The sequence below is a fragment of the Centroberyx gerrardi genome, chromosome 3 (assembly GCF_048128805.1).
Source record: "Centroberyx gerrardi isolate f3 chromosome 3, fCenGer3.hap1.cur.20231027, whole genome shotgun sequence".
Classification (NCBI taxonomy): Eukaryota; Metazoa; Chordata; class Actinopteri; order Beryciformes; family Berycidae; genus Centroberyx; species Centroberyx gerrardi.
This window is the reverse complement of record NC_135999.1, coordinates 26,485,983-26,505,599: the sequence shown is the minus strand read 5'-3', so window position 1 is coordinate 26,505,599 and position 19,617 is coordinate 26,485,983. Positions and strand designations below refer to the sequence as shown.

The window sequence follows — 19,617 nt, the reverse complement described above, 5'->3', positions numbered from 1 at the left end:
AGATAAATGATGTAAGTTACTTGATTACTTGATCCATTACGCAATCTTTTACACAATCCTGACTGAAACTCTCAAACAAATGATGTTGAGTTCTACATGGAAAAGAAAAGTTATCTCAGCATTCAATCTTTAGTCTTATTATTCACTGCAGTGTTACTCTTCACTAGTTTTAAGAACATTTTATTTCTCTTAAAGTGGACAAAAATCTATCAGGCAATATCTTCTAATAAGGCAGATCCCTCCACTTGTTTCAAGATAATGTCACTTTCATTAAAATGTCTTAAAATAAGTGAAGCTGCATAGGAATCAAGTCAAATGATCTCCCCCCTTTGGCAGATTTTTAATTTGCTATAAGAATAATAAGATATCAAGACTGAATGCGATATTAAAAAACTGTCAAAGTGAGCCTTTTTTGCAGTGCACACGCAATATATATATTTTTTTTCTTTTTCCATTTCCGTTAACAGGGGAAGTAACAGGTTACCGCTGATTCTCCGGTCACCTGTTTTGACATGGTTTAATAAAGGTCAGGGTGTTTTTTTCTCAGAATGAATGACTGAATGTTCCATCTTTCTGACAGGTGCACTTCCTGCTAAAGGCACTTTCTGTTCTTAATGCAGCGTGACAGATATGATTCAGAAGACCATCTCAATAATCCTTGCATCATTTTAACCGTGTAAAGTGATGCAAAAGTCATTGAGTTCCTTCCGAAAACATGATTTATGCATTATAGATCATAGATTTATGCAGTAATTTGACCAGTTACAGTACATGATGTGTAATTTGGTTGATGCTATCACCAGCAGCATGACCGGTACCATACTCATCCCGTAACTCATTCTTTGGATGTTTGAGAAAAAAAAAAAAAATCCAACTTCTCACTTGTGCTTCTGTGTGACTGTAAACAAAAGGATCAGAAAGGGGAAGTTACTAGGCTACCTTTTTTTTAAAGGAACATGGTTGGTGCGGCTCTCACTGGCATCATCGGCCCTGCTCATTGGTCACAGTGTGATTCAGTATTCCAGTATTACTACATTCAGATTCTATGGTAGATGTTTCCTAAGGGACAAAGGTTTTTGGTAAGACTTCATTTGGAAAAGTCCAATGTTGATACTCGACTATCAGGGAACAAAAAGTAGATACAAATATTTGCTGCATCTGCACAGACCATGTAACTCTAACCCTGACCCCGTTTCTAACCCTAAACACAACCCACCTGACCCCGTTTCTAACAGCAACCCAAAGATGAACCCCAGCCCAGACACTCAATATCTCTCGACTTTTCACACCATTATGAGTCTCACTTGAAACTCAGTACACTTTTTGGTTACACATTACAGTCACTTGATGGGAAGTTGAGTATCAACACTGGACTATCCAAATAAAGTGGGACCGGGTTTTTTCTTTAAAAATGGGAAGTAACACATAACATGCAGTGAGATTACACCAGTCTGATTCCAAAAATGTAACTGCAGTGTATCACAGCTGCTCCACTGCATGAGTTGTTTGAGTATGATCTGTACGACTGAGGAGAAACAGATCACATGTAATGAGATCACACTAATCTGATTTATGTATGTAACGTAACTGTAATCTATTACAACAGCCTGACTGTTCCTTGGCACGGGCTGTCTAAGGCAGCCCACACATGATGGGTTATATGTAATGGGGTTACAGTAATCACATTACAAAACATGTAAACCCAATGGATTGCACTTACTGTGAAAATAGAGCGATCAGATTCAAGATAAGTGAGTATTTTGAAGTTTGAATCAGAAAGGCAAAGGAAATCTTGAAATAATTGTTTGTTATTGGCTAGTTGACTGTCAATGGGGTTAATAACAGTAGGTGATGATTATAATAATAATTATAACATATAGTAGCAAGGCTTAGCTGATGGAGACTGTGATGTACGGTCGGTTTGACTACTGTTGACAAAATGTACTTATTGTAAGTCGCTTTGGACAAAAGTGCTAAATGACATAATGTAAATGTAATGTACGTTGGAATAAATTGTTTAAATGTACATTCTGTGGATTTTGGAGACAAACGAATCCAAAACTATCCGACAGCATTCAGATTTAAGTTACAGAGTAATCCACTGAATTATTTTACTGATTAGACCTGATCTGTAATGGATAACATTGATAACACTGATGCTACGCTGCCTCCTGTCAGCTGCTGCACAGTCTGAGGCTTCCACCAACACTTTCTCTCTCCCAGCTCAGGACCTCTGGCCTGGTGCAGCAGGTGAACAGCGGGGAGGTGAGGGACTCGGGTCGGTTCAGCTGACCAGACCACATGGTGACATCAGCAGGGTCACACCTGATGAAGGGGAAAGTCTCGCTGAGGAAGCAGCGCTTTAACCCAGATGAACAAATCCAACTGATCATGTGTGTTCTCGCTCTGTCAGGTGCTGTCTGTCTGTCTGTCTGTCTGTCTGTCTGTCTGTCTACCTCTGTCTATTTCTGTTTGTCATTCTGTCTGTTTATCTCTGTCAACACAATGAGCTTTTATCTCTGTCTCTCTCTCTCTCTCTCTCTCTGTGTTTCTCTTCTTTAAACTCTTTTTAAGAAGTTTGACATTTGGAGTTTCCCTACTCCAAATGTGAAATGAAACAGCTGACAGTAGTGTCTCTCTTTCCACACACACACATGCGCACACACACACACAAACACGCACACACACACACACAACACACATATATGCAGCCACGCAAAGCCACATCCTATCCCCCTCTTCCCCGAACACTACTGTTGTTTCCAATAAGAAACAAACCACACTAACTATAATCCAGCAAGCCCACACTTCCTCTCTTGCACTTAAACACACACACATATGCACGCACACACACAGACACACACACACACACACACACACACACACACAGTCAAACACACGCACATGAACACAGAGAAAGAGGAAGAACGGTATCTGTGTGTGTGTGTCTGTGTAGAGGAGGGGTGAGGGTTAGGGGGCACAAGTGCAAGAAGATGTGTATATGTATAATTATTTGTCAAGTACTACAAATGTGCAGGAATCTGTCTTGGTGACATTGCAGAGATCAAACAAATTGGTAACTAACTTTTTCTTAAAGCTGCACTGTCATTTTGCATGTTGGCAGCCACAAATGGCAGCGAGGGGTAACTGTGGTCCCGTGCGGAGAAAATTTTCCGCCGGTAACCACACCTGAAATGAAAGGCAATCATTTGGGCAAATTCGGTGAATCTGCAGTGTCTGGAGTCGGGGGGGAAGGGACGCTCTTCTCTGTAGCAGTCCCACTTTGTGATTCAGGCTGATGAGTCAGGTGTTTTCACATCAAAATCTTGCCTCGTGCAGCTTTAAGTATATTTTTCTCAATGTACTTTGGGAAAAACATTGATTCCAGTTTGCCCAGGGTTATAAAGACAGTTGACTAAATCTAATATAAAATAGGAATCACTGAAATGATAGGAATTAAACTCCTGACCTCTTGATAGCCATGGGACAACTTCTACCAGAATCCATTAGCCAAACTCAACTGCTGTGTTTGTCTGGGAAATCACCCATGTAGTGCAACTGCAGGGCATTTGAATATCAGCTTATCCTACCATAATTCCTCTAATAGTGGCCTGTAGTCTAATTAAAAGCTGGGTCTCCGATAATGGCCGGGGGCGTGGTCGACACGAACAAATAAAGGCCGGCCTCAAATACAGGCCGGGGAAAAAAACAAAGGAAACAAGACTTGGTCAAAACCTAGTATATGGCTGGACTGTGTCTGTCTCCTCTCTCGGCCGCTGTCCTCTCCACCGCGCCCACGGCCCGCATTGATCCTCCCGATCCAAGCCCCGGACGTCCGGTGACGCATCGGCGTCGGGACCCCCGCCGAAATCTCGGCCGGATCACCGGGAACACATCGGCGCCCAGGTTCAGTTAGCTTCAGTTAGCTTCAGCTTACATGCAAACAACGGTGGATACCGGTAAACTCCTGGTGCCTGTTTGTAACTGTAGTTTGTAGTAACGTACAAGTGCCACAAGATGGCTCGGCCGGCGGAAGTCTCTGGAGCGTGCCGTCGTCGATTACCGTAATTATCATAATGCATTGCAGTAACAAAAAAATGTCTACCAAACGAACCCCAACAGAAGCAGATCAGAAAACAAGTAGGCTTCGTACTAAAATATGAGCAAATATACTTATCAAACAGAGGGAATTAGAAATAAAGGCCTGTCTCTAATATAAGCCTGCTTCCAACAACTGCTTCTGCAGTTGAGGTAAATAAAGGCCCGGGCCAATATTAGAGGATTTACGGTAAGTTGCTTCATTTCACTCTCCACTCCATAGAGTCTTTTCTGTACTTTGACAGAGGAAATCTGAGAGGGACACAGCACAGGAGACTCTGGTCAGAGGCTAACAGGGAAACATGTCCAGAAGATGTTTTTTATCCACTGCAACGCAACACTATACTTCTCCAGCCTTTCCAAAGGCATTGTCATGATATGTCACATCTGAAAACCTATTAAACCACTGAACCAAGCAATCTAATCAGCAAAAGATGTGATCCAACTGTGCTGCTAATTCCCACGAGGCACAACTGCTTACTCTGCCAACTCTGGTGGTTATCAGGAAGCGAGTTGATGACCTTTCTTGTTTTTCTTCTGTTTTTTTTTTTTTGCTTTGTTTTGTTTTTTCACATGCATGCACGCTACTTTGGAGAAAACTTCTCAGACAGAACACGACCCGGTAACTGTTATATGAAACGTGAATCATGGCAGCTGTGCCAGAGACTGCAGGAGACAAGTTCTATCAGTGTTGTTGCAATTCCTACTGGTCACCAATAGAGGTCATTTTTTGAAGAAGTAGAAGAAGAAGGAGAAGAGGAAGAAGAAGGAGAAGAAGAAGAAGAATAAGAAAGACCACATTACTGCATGTAAATGTACCTGCCATTAAACTGATTCAGATTCTGATTGCCTCTCCTACTAATTCAATAGCTGAAGCCCTGAGATCTGAGAGCATATGGGTAGGTGTGAGCAAGATGGAGGCAATATTAACTGTCATAAACCTCTCTCTCTCTCTCTCTCTCTCTCTCTCTCTCTTCCTCCCACCCACCCACCCACGCTGTTTTTCTCTCTCTCCCTTTCCCTCTCTTTCTCGCTGCCTCTTGTCTGTCTCACCTGCCCACACACACATTATCTCTCACTTTCACACTCCCTCCCCTCTCTTTCTTCCTCTCTCTCTCTCTCTGATACATCTTCATACCAGTTTTTGTATGGATAATTACAGAGTATAGACTGTCCTGATATATCCAAGATTATTATAAATCCCAGATACTTTTGTACAGACACCATGTGAGGGATTTCATGCCAAAACACTTTTCATGAGTCAATATTTAAAAAAAAACAACTGATGATTCTATTCTCAAAAACAGAAACTGATTTATGACTCAACTTTAGTAGGAAACCATGATGTGCTTAACTTTTATACCAGCAATCATTTTGTAAGAGTAGTAGTCATCAGTTAAAAACGTTGATATCTCATTTTGGAATGACAGTCTAAAAGTTACCTCATGCACTGTGTCACAAACTGTAAAATATCTGTATAAGGATGTGTCCATTATTTATACATCGTATATCTTTTGCAGTGTCAGACATAGTGATATGGCTCAAGACAATGCTATATTTCCATTTTGGAAATAAAAAAAAATCTTTATCTAAGTTCATCATTCATTCATCAGTCAATATCTCAAAAGTATGGAGGATCCAGGGAGTGAAAGTGTTAGCATTTCTCCAAACCCAGGACTTCCATTACCTCTCCGTTAAAAACGACCAGAATTTGTTTTCATTTTGTGCTGTCAGTCATTTTTGTAACAGTAGGTGTCGCTTTTCTTCAAATGGTGCAGCCTGAACATCTTATTTTGGAACTTCACTCTTCAAATACGATTAACATCATCGCGCTGTTTAATTTCACTGTCATTATTGTTATCGTCATCACACACACACACATTTGTATTACTCTCCTTGTTAGGACTTTCATTGACTTCATTCCCTGACACCTAACCCTTGCCTTACCCTTACCTTAACCTAAGCTTAACCTCAAACACAAGTCCTATTCCTAAACAAACTCCCTTGAAGAAGTGAGAACCAGCAAAATGTCCTCACTTTGGAACATTTTCCTCACATCTCTATCCATGTGAGGACATTTGGTCCTCATAACATCACACACACACACACACACACACACACACACACACACACACACACAAACAGGCTCTGATCGAACATCTTAAAATCCTTAAAGCACTTTATGATAGACTTGTTCTGTTAAAAGCGCTTTATGAGTAAATTTGACTTGACTTCATCATCATCATCATCATTGCTACTGTAGCATAATTTGGCAGACCCATATCTGAGTCTTTGAGATCACAAAAATCTGTTGATTCATAGTGAACCACCTACCCAGTGTCGTTCTGCGAAGTTTCTTATTGCGCTCACAGCCAAGATGATTGATAAGTCCTTCCCATGCCTGTTCAGAATGTAATGAGGACTCGTTTCCCTTCCAAAACTCGACTTTCTTGTCTCGGTCGTATCTTACAGGAAGTAGGAAGTGGAAAGGTTTCTGACTATAAGTGCGGTGGTTAGTGCGGTTTTCACTGACGGTAGTAGTTTTGGTGAATGCTACCTATGTTTCAGCTGCCCAAGAAGAAGTGTGAAACAACACTGGCGGTGGAAACCCCTTTCAGGCTTGCTGGCAGCTTTTCTCTTTCCGTTCCCCTTTTCATGCTCAGGAAACTGTTTTCCCTTTATCGTCGTAGTTTCAGACACCAGACAAACTCACTTTGTACTTACTGCTGCCTCTTAGAAATGACATGCTGTTATTAGCATGTGTTTGGATGAGGAGTAACACATACGAACGGACATGAGAACGAATGAAGGAATAAGAAGTCCCATATTGTTCAGTTTTCATAATTTTCTTTTCAAATATACTATGGCTCAGGATCAGAATAAAGTTATTTGAGATGTTTTTCAAATAAATGTAGTTTAGTTAAAAGGCTATTGATTGAATGAATTTGAAGACTTAAGTCCTCACTGGCAGAACAGTCAGTGAGTTCAAATGCTGTAAACTGGTCAGATTGGAAGGATTTTAATAATTGATTAGTGAAGGGAGCCAATCAGGAGCGAGTCCAGTTGTGAAGCGTTTCCTGGAGTCAGTCTGAAACTGCATATAAAAACAAATGGATTTTTGAAAAAGCAGCAACTTTATATTGAAGCACTCAAACAAAACCTAACTTTAACATTGTCTTCATTAAACATCTTTGATCATATATGTAAACAAATAGAGAAACATTTGAATTTCTACAGTGCGGCCCCTTTAACCCTTATCTAACCAGGGACCAGGAACTCATTTATATTTACAACATCAGCGTAGGGGAACTGCAGTAGTTTCCCAGTACTACATCACCATGTACTTTCTGGTCACTGAGTATAAATATCAGATTTTATCACCTTTTTCTAAGCCAATATGCATAAATAAAATCCCCACACTGGAGGCAGCAGCTGATTCACCCCCCTCTATGTGTGTAATGGCAGAGTGGCAGCAAAGAGAAAACATGACAGCCACCATGAGCCATATGGACGTTTGAAGCATTTTTGTAGTCCAGCAGCACACGAACTGAGCCTGAATCTTTTGTCAATGAATAGTTAAAAAATATTCTTCACAACCCGGATTCATAGTTACGCTCATCATGCTTTGGATGAGGACTTTATAGACAGAAGAAGTGAGCACAGCACTTGTTAACTTGTAGGCTTCACCCCAAACAGAATTCATTTTAGGTTAATCAAGGGTGGAAGTAACTAATTACATTTACTCAGCTTTTTTGTGCACTTGTACTTTTTTGATTATTTTACTGAAGTACGTTTTTGCTGAAGTAGTGAAGTATTGTACTTCACTACGTTTTAAATCACATCCATGACAGAATACAAATTTTGTGTCTCTCCATCATTAACGCAAACTAGACCATCGTAAATTGACAAACTGTGGAGCCGTTCACAGTGAACAGTCAGTCAAAGAAGAGAAGAGGAATCTGGCTTTACTGTGGTTGTTCACTTTATTTTGCAATTTCTAGTTTTTCCAATTAAAAGAATCTAGTTTGAACTCTGTCCTCTCGTCCTTTTAGAACTGCATGGAAAAGATCTATTACTTTTTACTTTTACTTCAGGAGATTTTTACACCTTTTACTTCAGTAAAATATCAGCAAAGTAACAATACTTCCACTTGAGTAGGACAGTGTAGTATTCTTTCCACCGCTGATTATAATATCCAATCTATCTGTCTATCTTAATCCTATTGAGATTAAATATCTCCTATTCAAGAGGGACCTGGCCCAGGAAGCAGTGCCACAACAAACACACAAGTTGCAGAAAAACACAGCAATGTAAATCCAGGTTCTTGTCACCTGAGCTCAAACTAGAGAAGAAGGCTACACTACTGTGGGTAAAACACTGTGATGCTCTGCTGCCCTCAAGTGGAAAACTGATTAAAACCATTAAGAAGGTTTCAAATGAAGCCATTACATAACTAGGAGGTTTGTGTCACTACAGTTGAAATGCATTCATACATGGTTTCATAGCACCAAAATGCCTTAATGCAATGTTGTTTAAAGGATTTTTATTAGGGTTCACATATTTACATTCATCAGACAAGGAATTAAGGATGTACCAAGATTGTGTGTCTGTGAGAGAGATGGGTGGAGTTTTATATTTTTATTAGCGTTTCACACATTAATAAGACAGTGAGAGGAGTTTGTATGGCTTAAGATAGGCTGTGTGTGTGTGTGTGTGTGTGTGTGTGTGTGTGTGTGTGTAAGTGATGATGGCCCCGTGTGTCTCTCTATCTCTAGCAGCATGCCAGTGGTCCTCATGTACACAGGGAGATAACAGAAATAATTTCTTTATCAGATCAACACACACACACACACACACACACACACAATGCACACATACACAAACCAGTTGGGGCTGTGACACGACCGTTACTCCCTTGGACTGGTACAGTGGAGGGAAAATACTCCGGCCAACTTCTTGTTGGGTTCTTTCTGCACAAATTCCCCAACAGAGACAGTGTGTGCTCTGCTCTGGGAAAAACCTTTAGTTAGACAATGCAGGGAAACAAAAAATTACTAACTCGGTCACAGAGGGTGGGATTTTATAAGCCTGAAGACAAAAATTACATACATTTTTCACTTCCCATTGCTAGTTTTTTTTTTAGACCATGTTCTTCCCCTTTTGCACGCCTGGGGCCGTGTTGGGGAAGGTTACTTTTGAAAGTAATCTGTTACTTTACTTTGTGGCTTGCCTTAAAAGTAACTAGTTACTTCACAAAGTTACTCTTTATTGTAGAGTACTTTTGTTACCCACTTCAAAAACCTGCTGTAGAAATATGCCTTGTGCTGCCAAGTGTGTTGTGATCATTGTTTTCAAATGCAATAAACTGTTGCTTTGTTTTTAAAACAGTCAGCCAATCTCATTTACATCAAGCAGGATTAGATTGTGTTTTTTTCAATTAACAGCATGTTGTCTGCACAAGATGTGGGATTTTCACTTTTTCTACTTTATTACATTTCCACTAACAAAAATAAAACAATCTGAATGAAAAATTAAAGGAACATTTTCATTTTAAAAAGTAAATAATGGATTACAAGAATTGAAAAACTAACATGTTAGCACAAAAAAGTACTCTATTGCCATTTTATTTGGCACAGAAAAAAATTAATGAGCCATCCAAATGAAGAGTCTATTCTAAAATGCTATTCATCAATTTTGGGGGGAAATAAATCTGTACCTGAAATTCATCATTCAATATTTCTAAAATATGGAGGATTCTGTAAAAAAGCATTGTATCAGCTATACCAAATATCTTTTAAAAGCTATTATAGTTTGCTGTTATATTGTGCCATCAATCATTTTATAAGAGCAGGAGTCACTTTTCGTTCAAATAGTGGATATCTCATTTTGGAGGGAAACCCCTGTGTGTAACTGTCTAATCATTCTGATTTCTCAGCTCCAAGGTCCAAAGTCCAACATTCAGCCTCAAAGCACACAGTCGGCCTAACTGGACTCTGTTCTCAGATCAGTTTTGTGTCCCATCTATAAAGCTTAAAGCCCCAATAAAGATATTCACATATTTTACACAAAGAGGACTGCATGGAAAATAAGCTTTGGGCAACGCTCTCAACTCTTATTAATCATCATCATTCAAAATTCAGCTCTGTTTTATTGCAATATACGTAAACATTACAGATGTAAACAAACCTTTTACAGCTTCAAAATTGATTTAACATTCACATATTGTTGGTTCTTCTCTTTGGAATAAAAAAAATCTCCACTCTCATGGTTTGTTTTTTTAGTGGTGGAGGAGGTACATTTCTTCTTCTCACACTTCTTTTCTTGTCATCCAAACCCACGCTGATCCTAACTAATAACAAGTGTCCATCAGCCGTCCGTCCTGATGTCCTCAGCCAATCACAAGTGTTTCCCTCGTCCTTCAGATATGACGTGCTCGGGCACGGCGCGGGTGAACCACTCCGACCACCCGCCGTCGTACACCGACACCCCCGGGTGCCCGCACTCGTGGGCCGCCAGCGTCACGTGGCACGCCGTCACCGCCGAGCCGCACGAGACGCAGATGGGGCGGCTGAGGTCCACCCCCGCCCGGGAAAACAGCGCCCGCAGGCCCTCCTGGGGCAGGAAGTGACCCGACGGAGACAGGAAGGAGTGGAAGGGCATGCTGATGGAGCCGGGGATGTGTCCGGGCTCCGTGTCTGTCAGCCAGGGAGAGAGAGAGAGGAGGAAGAGTGAGCTGCTGTGTGTCAAGAGGATATCTTTAGAATTTATTAGGGACGGGACGATATGCTTATCTCATGATAAGATTCGACACACAATAAGGGGTTCATGATTCGATACAACCACGATACGATGTAATAAATAAAAGTCCAATGACAACAAACTCTGAGTGTGTAGAACTGTGTTTATTTTTGAGCCACAAATCTTTCTAGCAATTGCACTGGCTGCTAGAATGTAAACAATTTAAAAGTGTCTTTACAAAGTGTAAATAACATAATTTTGACGGAGTTCATGAAATTGTGAGGGCAAGCTGTCTCAATTCATCTCATCGCAATTCTCAAGTAAAACAACTGAGGTTTGCAGCTGTTTTACTTGAGAATGTATACTGCGTAATTTGTATATTTGTATGTATACCTTGAAATTTGTATATTGTGGTTTTGTATTGTATTTTATATTGTAATATCTGCAAAAGAGATGGACATCTCAATGGGACTCACCTGGTTAAACTAAGGAGAAATAACATAAAAAGAGTCTCATTTGTGATTACTACAGCAGAATAAAATGTAGCTCATTATATATATATATATATACACACATTATATATGTGTATGTATATGTATATATATATATATATATATTGAATTTCGATATATCGTCCCATCTCTAGAGTCATTTTAGAGCACTTCAGGTACTGTACATTATATACAACATGGTCTCTTTTTCATGACAACAGCCAACATGCTTGAGGTCAAAGTTCACTGCAGAGGCTGCTCTCACAAATGGAGTTTAACCCATGGATGGGCACAGATGTCACGTAAGACCTGCATCAAAGCTTTTTAGACTGTGTGTGCATCCGTGAGTGTGTGTCCTACTGAGTGTGTATGTATGTAGGTGTGTGTGTGTGTGTGTGGTTTATGTCTGAGATAAGGCATATACTCTTGGTGCCTTATCTCCATGTGCAGCCCAGTATCTGTAAAGATCAACAGTTTACACCCAGTGAACAGCAGGCAATATCTGAATTCAGCTCACTTCAGTCTACCTGCTACTGTCCTCCAGAGAGGGTGTGTGTATGTGTGTGTGTGTGTGTGTGTGTGTGTGTGTATGTGTGTGCCTACGGTTCAGTGAGTGTATAAAATGCATGGTTATGCGAGCGTGCTGCTGTCTGCTTGCTTTGCTTATGTGTTCTTCAGTGATTTCTGCCTGTGGACCCGCCTGCCTGTGTGTTTGTCCGGGGCAAACAGAGCTAAGTCTACATACGAGGAAGTCGTCGACTCAGCAGATCATTACGGTTTTTCCACTGCATGACTGTACCGTGCCAAACCCTTACTGGAACAGAATGCCATGTTTTTGTTTTGATTTTGTGGGATCGTGGGAGGTGCAGTGGTTCGGTCTCCCTCCTTTCATTTGTTTGTTCGATCATCCCTCTGTCTTTTATGTGCGATATTTCAGACACCACTGATCGGGCTTTGATGAAACTTAGGGGGAATGATGCATCTCACCACTGTGTTCCTTCATTTCAAAATGACACTGACAAGACCAAGGGGGTTGTTACAATTACAGGTCAAATTTTAATAACCAGTTATGCACATATCCAAATTTGGCTCCAGGATCATCAGTGTACGCTGTAACAGATTTTCCACTATTTTGAGTTTCTTAACACCCACTTCATCCCCTGAGTCTTTTCATTTACTTACTGATTGCCCCGAGGGGTGATGACATCATTTGTGCAATCAACCAATATGGGGCGCCGCAACAGTGTCATGGTTACTGTTGCCGTGCTCCATCATGTTTTGTGCACAATCCAGGTGAGTTAACAGGGAAGTTGGAGCAGCGGTTGTCAATCATGTGCAATCGTGACCCAAGAGCCTGCAGGTTTTCATGCCAACCAAACAAAACAGAACCTGATTTCGCTGATTAGCACAAGAGAGGAGGAAATAATCTGTGAAATCAGCTGCTGTGGTGTCTGGTTGGAATGAAAACCTGCAGACTCTCGTGTCATTCTGGCACACGGTTGAGAGCCACTGAACTGGAGGCATGCTGGGAAGGATACTGGCACAGACCCAGCTTCAAAGGGTGTTGACAGGAATCTTGTTATTATGTTGGTGACATGCAACAACAAACACAATTGCTCAGTAACTCAATGCAAAACTAAAGGGTGCTCGTATCACACCATACACATATAGTATGGAGTATGGGTACAGCACAGTAGCAGTGAAAAGGAAAAACTCTACAGGAGTTCGCCTCGCTGATTACAGCTCCTGCTGCCTTGTGGCAAGTCAGCATGTCTGGTCTCATATCTCCTCTCCTAATCTGATCAATGAATAGGTCTAAGTCTAAATGGTGTGCCTTAAACACACCTAACTCGATCAATACAATCAATAATCCTGGATTAGTTCTAAATGGGACAGCCGTTGAGCGTAACTCATTATCTGACTATAAGGAACAGGATATTTGTTATTTAAAGACTAAAATGTGTTGCTTTAGTATCTAGTTAAACACACACAAGCTAAGATTATAAAAGGAAATAGTTGCAAGCACTGAAAACTGTCATAATGATCTGTCTATTGTGTAATGATTTAAAACGGCTTATGTAACAAACTTACTGCAACTCATTATCTCAGAGATGGCAGCTGTGGACGTCATGTTGCCCTGAATAAGCTGTTTCTTGAGTAAATACATTACTTAAGTAAACTAAGGGGAAAGAGCAAAACAAGATAGTCACCTGGGTCTTCTGCACGACTTAACATGTTGACAACCAAAGAGCTAATTTGGCAAGACTCAATTCAGCAAGTTTGTGCTCAACTCAGAAAGATAAAAGAAAATAGGTTCACAAGCAAAATGACTAGCCTATATTACACCCAGCGATGGCCTGTTACAATAGAACTAAACTGTTTGATTCGATACTGAAGCCTAGTCTTTCTAAGTATTGTGCTGCTTGTTGGGGCATTTTCACCCAAAGCACCTTACAGTACCGAGTGCATATATTTTTAGCATGGGTGAGAATCAAACCCCAAAGCCTGGCAGAATTTACTACTGAGCTACACTTCCAACAACACTGGTTAGAGCAAAAGTTATCATCATCATCATTATCATCACCACCATCCTCATCAGCACTTGTGTCACTGGTGTCCCATCCTGTGGTGACTATGTGGGGGGAACAGAGGTGCTGACTTTAGTGGTCCTTAAGTATATATTCACAACGATTTTATACTTTTATTTCACACTGCTCTGGTTTTGAAACAGGGTTTGGGTGAAATATTCAGGATTGCAAACAAATGAAGTTTTCTCAAAATTATGGTATAGCCCACAGCCGATAAGCGCTATCAGAAACCCAGAAATTAGGTTGTGTGTTCTATAATTGATCAGTAAATGAATGTGTGTAGGTGTGATTGAGTTGTGCATGGTTTGATAGAGATGATAGAAGGTGGCGTGGGGGTGACAGGAAAGCGGAGGGACCATAATTTTCTAGCTACGCCTCTGGTTCATATCACAGTTTCTATGACAAAGTTGGTATATAAACTGTGATATGACCAGTGAAGAGGTGTCTCTTCACTTTGGAAACTGCAGGTTGCATCAAAGCTAAATGCAATAGAACTGAGTCAACATGAGGACCGGACTGCAGTCTACTCACTGTCTCTGGGTTCAGGGTCCAGTCCGCGGAACCTGCCTGCAGGCCGGGCGTCCACCACCTGGAACCTCTTGGCGTCCAGGTTATCCAGAATATCCTCATAGGTCTTGATCCAGGAGCGGTTCACTGAGGCTTTGAACTCGGTCGGCGCGGGTCTGACGTACCGGTCGCTCACCGGCAGACCCTCCAGCTCCCAGTTCCTGAGCCCGCCGTTGAGCAACGAGACCGCGCTGTGCCCGAACACCCGAAACATCCACCACACCCGGGGCGCCGAGAACGCGCCGAACTCGCTGGCGTCGTACACCACGACGTGCGTGTCGCTGTCAATGCCCAAATTACCCGCGTAATCTGCGAAAAAGTTTTCGGACGGCAGCATGTGATCCAAGGGAGAAGTTTTATCACAGCACTGGTCTATGTCAAAGAACGCTGCGCCCGGGATGTGCCTCTTCTTGAACTCGCTCTTTGCGTTGCGCCGCAGTTTGGGCAAATACCACGAAGTGTCCAAGATGCGCATTTTGCCCTGGACCTTCACGGCCTCGGCAAGCCACTTGGAGGCGACCAGAGCTCTTGCTTGAAGCGCCATGGTGAATTTGGAGAGGCAGCCGGGACAGGATATCAGGCTTATTTCAATTGTATAGAGTCAGCCTAACACAGCCGAACCCCGTGCCAAAGGTTGAGCCTGGTAGAGAGAGGCAGGGCAGGAATGTGGATAGAGAGAGAGAGAGAGAGAGAGAGAGAGAGAGAGAGAGAGAGAGAGAGAGAGAGAGAGAGAGAGAGAGAGAGAGAACCGACAGACAGCACGCCCTCAGCTCAGCCTGCAGCAGCTGGAGGTGACTGACTGGGGGCGGTGACCGTTACAGTAACACGTTACTGTAACTTACTTACTTTCCCCAGTAACGAGTGGTGTAACTGATTATTTCAATTTCTGGCCCACGCTGGATTTGGATTTCTAATAACATTAGGCAACAATAAGTCTTTTAGGAAACACAACCAGATCATGTGATATGCAGCATTATCATACCTGAATTATTCTTTGATTTATCTTATGATCAGAAACCTGAATTGTTTGTCTGTCTAGTCCATGTCCATGTTCCAGTGGGCTAAGACACGTATAACACACTATAACACGCTCTCTCTGTTAATCTGTGAGTTTATGCAACACATTCCTTGTATTCTTGTGCCACCATTCCTTGTGAATTAATGTTACATGCTGTTCGAAACAAAATGTTTACTTTTGTTGTGACCAATTCTAAATATCAGGTTGAAGTTGAAACGCTTTGCTGTAGGCTACCTTATTTTGCTGCTTCCACGGCCTAATTTGCTCTAATTGCCTCAAGATTCATCTAATAATAATAATAATTATTATTATTATATTATATTATATTATATTATATTATATTATTATTATTATTATTATTATTATTATTATTATTATTATTACTATTATTATCAGTAGTAGTAGTAGTAGTAGTAGTAGTCTGTTAGGGTCAAAGATCGGGTAAAAGATGCCAGGTCGGAACATCGAGCCTGTTACAGTGTTTTCCACCCGGTTGGTTTCACCGGTGCACACTGACTGCACAGCTCACCGGATGTTGATGGACTCACATGTTTGCTGTACAGTGCTCTGAAACAAGTAAAGAGACAGACTCATATCGATGTAATTAGTAAATAAAACCTTCATATTAAAGCAGGATGTCGGCGTCAATGATAAGAAGAGGACTGGAGTTGCTAAGCGACGATATTAAAGGTCAGTTTTACTTCAGACTAAATGTAGCCTCTTACTTGGCTAGCTAACAGTTGGCTAACCTTAGCAATGCTGGATATCCTGCGCACACTGCAAAATACTAGTCTGTTGCCGAGTAATAGACTTTGAAGTGAATTTTAGTATCACCGCGCAAAGGTTTGACATTAAACAGACATGGTTTAACTGTTTCCTCACTGCTGCCGTCTCAGTAGGGGAAACATTAAACTTACTGTTAAAATATATATCTTTCCCCTTAATTGCTCAAAAAGGGTGAAGCAGTTACTACTACACAGATAATCAGACACATTTTTTGTCATTGTTCTCTCTACATATAGGCCTATATAATATGTAGTCTATGTCATAATTAAGTAATCTTTATTTAGACCTGTTTACTTAACCAACACAACAATTCAAGAATGAACACCAATTGTCCTCCACTGTTAGTGAACATTTATATATAAGTATTAATTATCATCATCTTGTAATGTTTTCTTTTTACTGTCATTTATATACATACATGAATAAACTCACTTCTCTCTCTGCATTAGTAGAATGTCTTGTTAATGGAATAAGTCTGACTCTCTCTCTCTCTCTCTCTCTCTCTCTCTCTCTCTCTCTCTCTCTCTCTCTCTCTCTCAGATGTCAGTAAGGTTAAGAGGAGCCAGGCCAAGAAGCAGCAGCAGACCCCCAGTAATGCCAAAGTGATGGATCTGGTGAGCAGCAGGCGGCAGGGAGTGACCAGGCAGGTCAGGCGGCTGCAGGGACGCCTCGGCCCCGGCAAGAGCAAAGCCACCGCCAAAGACAAGAGGGTCAAGTCTGCTGTGGGTCAGTCTGGTTGTTGTCACGGAGCGTTTTTAAAGGGGGACACTGGTCATTTTAACAATTTAAATATTATTCATAAGGCTGGGCAATATTTCAATATTATCATTTATCGTATTTCAGTGGTATCATATCGTCATGATATGGTGATTTTGAGATATCATGACACAATTCTGCTGTCTAAACTGATGATAACAAGCAAATTTCATTTAAAAACTCTTACAAACGTTTTAAGGAATATTATCTGAAAATTTCATTTTTGTTTCACATCACACCTAACATTACCATTCATTTCAATGGGATAAACATGCTAGTTCGATGACTTAACGTGATTTTGCATACGTGTGCCATATCGTCATATATATTTTTTTTTTATTTTTTTACTCGTAATATGCAAATTTATGCCGCAAGGTCCTCCAAAATCTAATCAGATCATCCACTCTATAGGAGGAACCTGTGGTGTTAGTATTAAGTTTCTGTCATGTATTGTTCTTGTTTTATTGGCTTCAGTGTGTGTACACACAGGTTCACAGTAACACTGAAAGTATCGGTCCGTCCATCATGATTGAAAATGCGTTAAATTTGCTCCTGCAAGATCTGTGTTGTTGTATAACTGTCATGGTATTTGTGTCATATTACAACATCTACTTGACCAAACCGCCACGGTCAGATTTTCTCTTAACTCCATCGTCTTCTTTGGTGTTCATGACAGAGGAGTTCAGGAAGAAGCAGAAGAAGAGTCAGATGAGTGCAAACCTCAAGTACTTCATGGAATCGGGCTACAAAACCACACAGTCTGACACCATGAAGGTAAGGAAGGCTTCCATCCACTCGCCTTTCACAGCTACTGTCAGTGCTGTTGTCCTGTTTTTTTTTCAACATTCAACATTAAGGGACATAACAGGCAGACAACATTAAACAACAACCAACATTATCATTAATAACAGGCAGTAAAACAAAAGGGAATCACATTCAAGGATCTTGCCATTTCTTGAAAAGTTTGACAATTGGACCAAAGAAGGTGATTCAGTTCATTTGAGGCATTTTGTTGACGCTCTTATCCAGAGCAACTTAACGATGAGCGGGTGAGCAGGTATGGGGTTCGGTGTCTTGCTCAAGGACACGTCTACAGAAAAATTGTCTGTGGCTTGGATCAAACCTGTGACCTTTCAGTTGCAAGAAGGCCTCTCTAATCACTAAGCCACCTTGCCACCAGATTCACTTGAGAGTTTTACTGCCCAGCCACAATCAGCATGCATCTTATTGAGCACAGACCTAAAACTTAAACATTTGTTGACACCCAACGTTGACTCACTGCTAATGTTTCCCTACATTTCCCCCTTATCTTTTCTGTGTTGTCCTGACCATATGCACGCGAGTTTGCGCTACAGTATCTACTTGGTCTCTGTCTCACTTCAGATCCTGAACCAGAATACAGGGAGGCAGTCCAGGAACCGTGTGGAACGTCCCGCCAAGAAGGCCGAGGAGACCCAGTCCCTGTTCACAGAGGAGGAGTTCCAGAGGTTCCAGAAGGAATACTTCGGCCGGACCGTGGAGGATAAGAAATAAAGCGCACCCAAACGCAAAGACACTGCGGACTCAGTGGAAACACCGGGGCTGTGTTTTGTGGATCTGAAGCGACAAAGTGGATTTCTGGACCAGGCTCTGAGCGATGAGAGAGCAGTGGTTTTGGTTTTAGGTTCCCAAAGTTTTGCTGATTGTTCCACTTAACATGGCTCAACATTAAAAGGAGAAACTGTCAGGTGGAAATATTGTATAAGCTGTAACATCCACACAGTGACTTCCTACCTGACCAATAATATGTTTGCATTCATAAGATCGAGGTACATGACTGGCTGCAGGCATTGGGTTCTAAAGGACTTTCAATATCAAGAGTTTTGTTCCAAAATGTTCTGTGTCCATTTTGGAAAAATTGCTGCTTGAAATTCATCAGTTAATATTTCAAATATATTTAGATTTCCTCAAAACCGCAACTATGTTCTAGTTATCTATAATGTGCAGCCAACACAAAGCCACCAGTCACTTTATAAGTGAAGGCCTCAGTTTATTTAAATGCATACTTCAATTTGGTATGAAACTTGAACAAAAATTGCTGGAATGAGATCTGATTTCACTCACTTTCTGTTCACATGTTGAAGATGACACCTAATTGAGATTTGTAGATAAAAGTTTCAGACACAAGAAAATGTTTTATTGAAATCCTTAAAGCTCACCTCCAGTCACCTCATTCATATCTATGAGCTCTTCTGAATATTCTTCATATCAGTAAGTGATGTCTGACTCTCTCCACCAGTCTCAATTCCAGTCAGAATGAACATTGTGCCTGTTTCAGTTGGTAGGGTTGTGACTCCCATTTTGCTCGGTAAATCAATGATTTCAAGACATTTCTGAAATTGGCCAGGGGGAGTTTAAACACATTGATTTTTCAAAAAAAAAAAATTTTTTTTTTTTTTTCATAATTGTGTTATAGCCAGGTTGACTTTGTTATTCATATTGTCATATAAGTTGTAAAAGAGAATAAATGTACATGCAAATGGGTTTTTCACAGCAATTCTTAATGGGTCATTTTTTATGGGTGTTTTTAATGTTA

General features: G+C 40.9%; 2 protein-coding genes across 2 annotated transcripts; one reads left to right on the top strand and one right to left on the bottom strand.

Annotated features, from left to right (window-relative positions):
- Positions 1 to 8,652: 8,652 nt before the first annotated feature.
- On the bottom strand, positions 8,653 to 15,134 carry LOC139920592 (3-mercaptopyruvate sulfurtransferase-like). The gene is made up of 2 exons (XM_071910628.2): positions 14,447 to 15,134; positions 8,653 to 10,793 (listed from the first exon to the last, which is right to left on the bottom strand). Exons 1-2 carry the CDS (start codon positions 15,024 to 15,026, stop codon positions 10,495 to 10,497), a joined length of 879 nt encoding a protein of 292 aa, XP_071766729.1. The 5' UTR covers positions 15,027 to 15,134; the 3' UTR covers positions 8,653 to 10,494.
- Positions 15,135 to 16,005: 871 nt separating this feature from the next.
- rps19bp1 (ribosomal protein S19 binding protein 1) lies at positions 16,006 to 19,574 on the top strand. The gene is made up of 4 exons (XM_071910641.2): positions 16,006 to 16,190; positions 16,827 to 17,012; positions 17,719 to 17,816; positions 18,426 to 19,574. Exons 1-4 carry the CDS (start codon positions 16,136 to 16,138, stop codon positions 18,573 to 18,575), a joined length of 489 nt encoding a protein of 162 aa, XP_071766742.1. The 5' UTR covers positions 16,006 to 16,135; the 3' UTR covers positions 18,576 to 19,574.
- Positions 19,575 to 19,617: the final 43 nt, after the last annotated feature.

Excerpts from the sequence above, each read along its gene's own strand:
- LOC139920592 (XM_071910628.2), bottom strand. The coding sequence starts at position 15,026 with ATGGCGCTTCAAGCAAGAGCTCTGGTCGCCTCCAAGTGGCTTGCCGAG. Across the intron at positions 10,794-14,446 it reads GGACCCTGAACCCAGAGACA|ACACGGAGCCCGGACACATC; the intron begins GTGAGTAGACTG and ends CCTGGCTGACAG.
- rps19bp1 (XM_071910641.2), top strand. The coding sequence starts at position 16,136 with ATGTCGGCGTCAATGATAAGAAGAGGACTGGAGTTGCTAAGCGACGAT. Across the intron at positions 16,191-16,826 it reads GCTAAGCGACGATATTAAAG|ATGTCAGTAAGGTTAAGAGG; the intron begins GTCAGTTTTACT and ends TCTCTCTCTCAG. Across the intron at positions 17,817-18,425 it reads CACAGTCTGACACCATGAAG|ATCCTGAACCAGAATACAGG; the intron begins GTAAGGAAGGCT and ends GTCTCACTTCAG.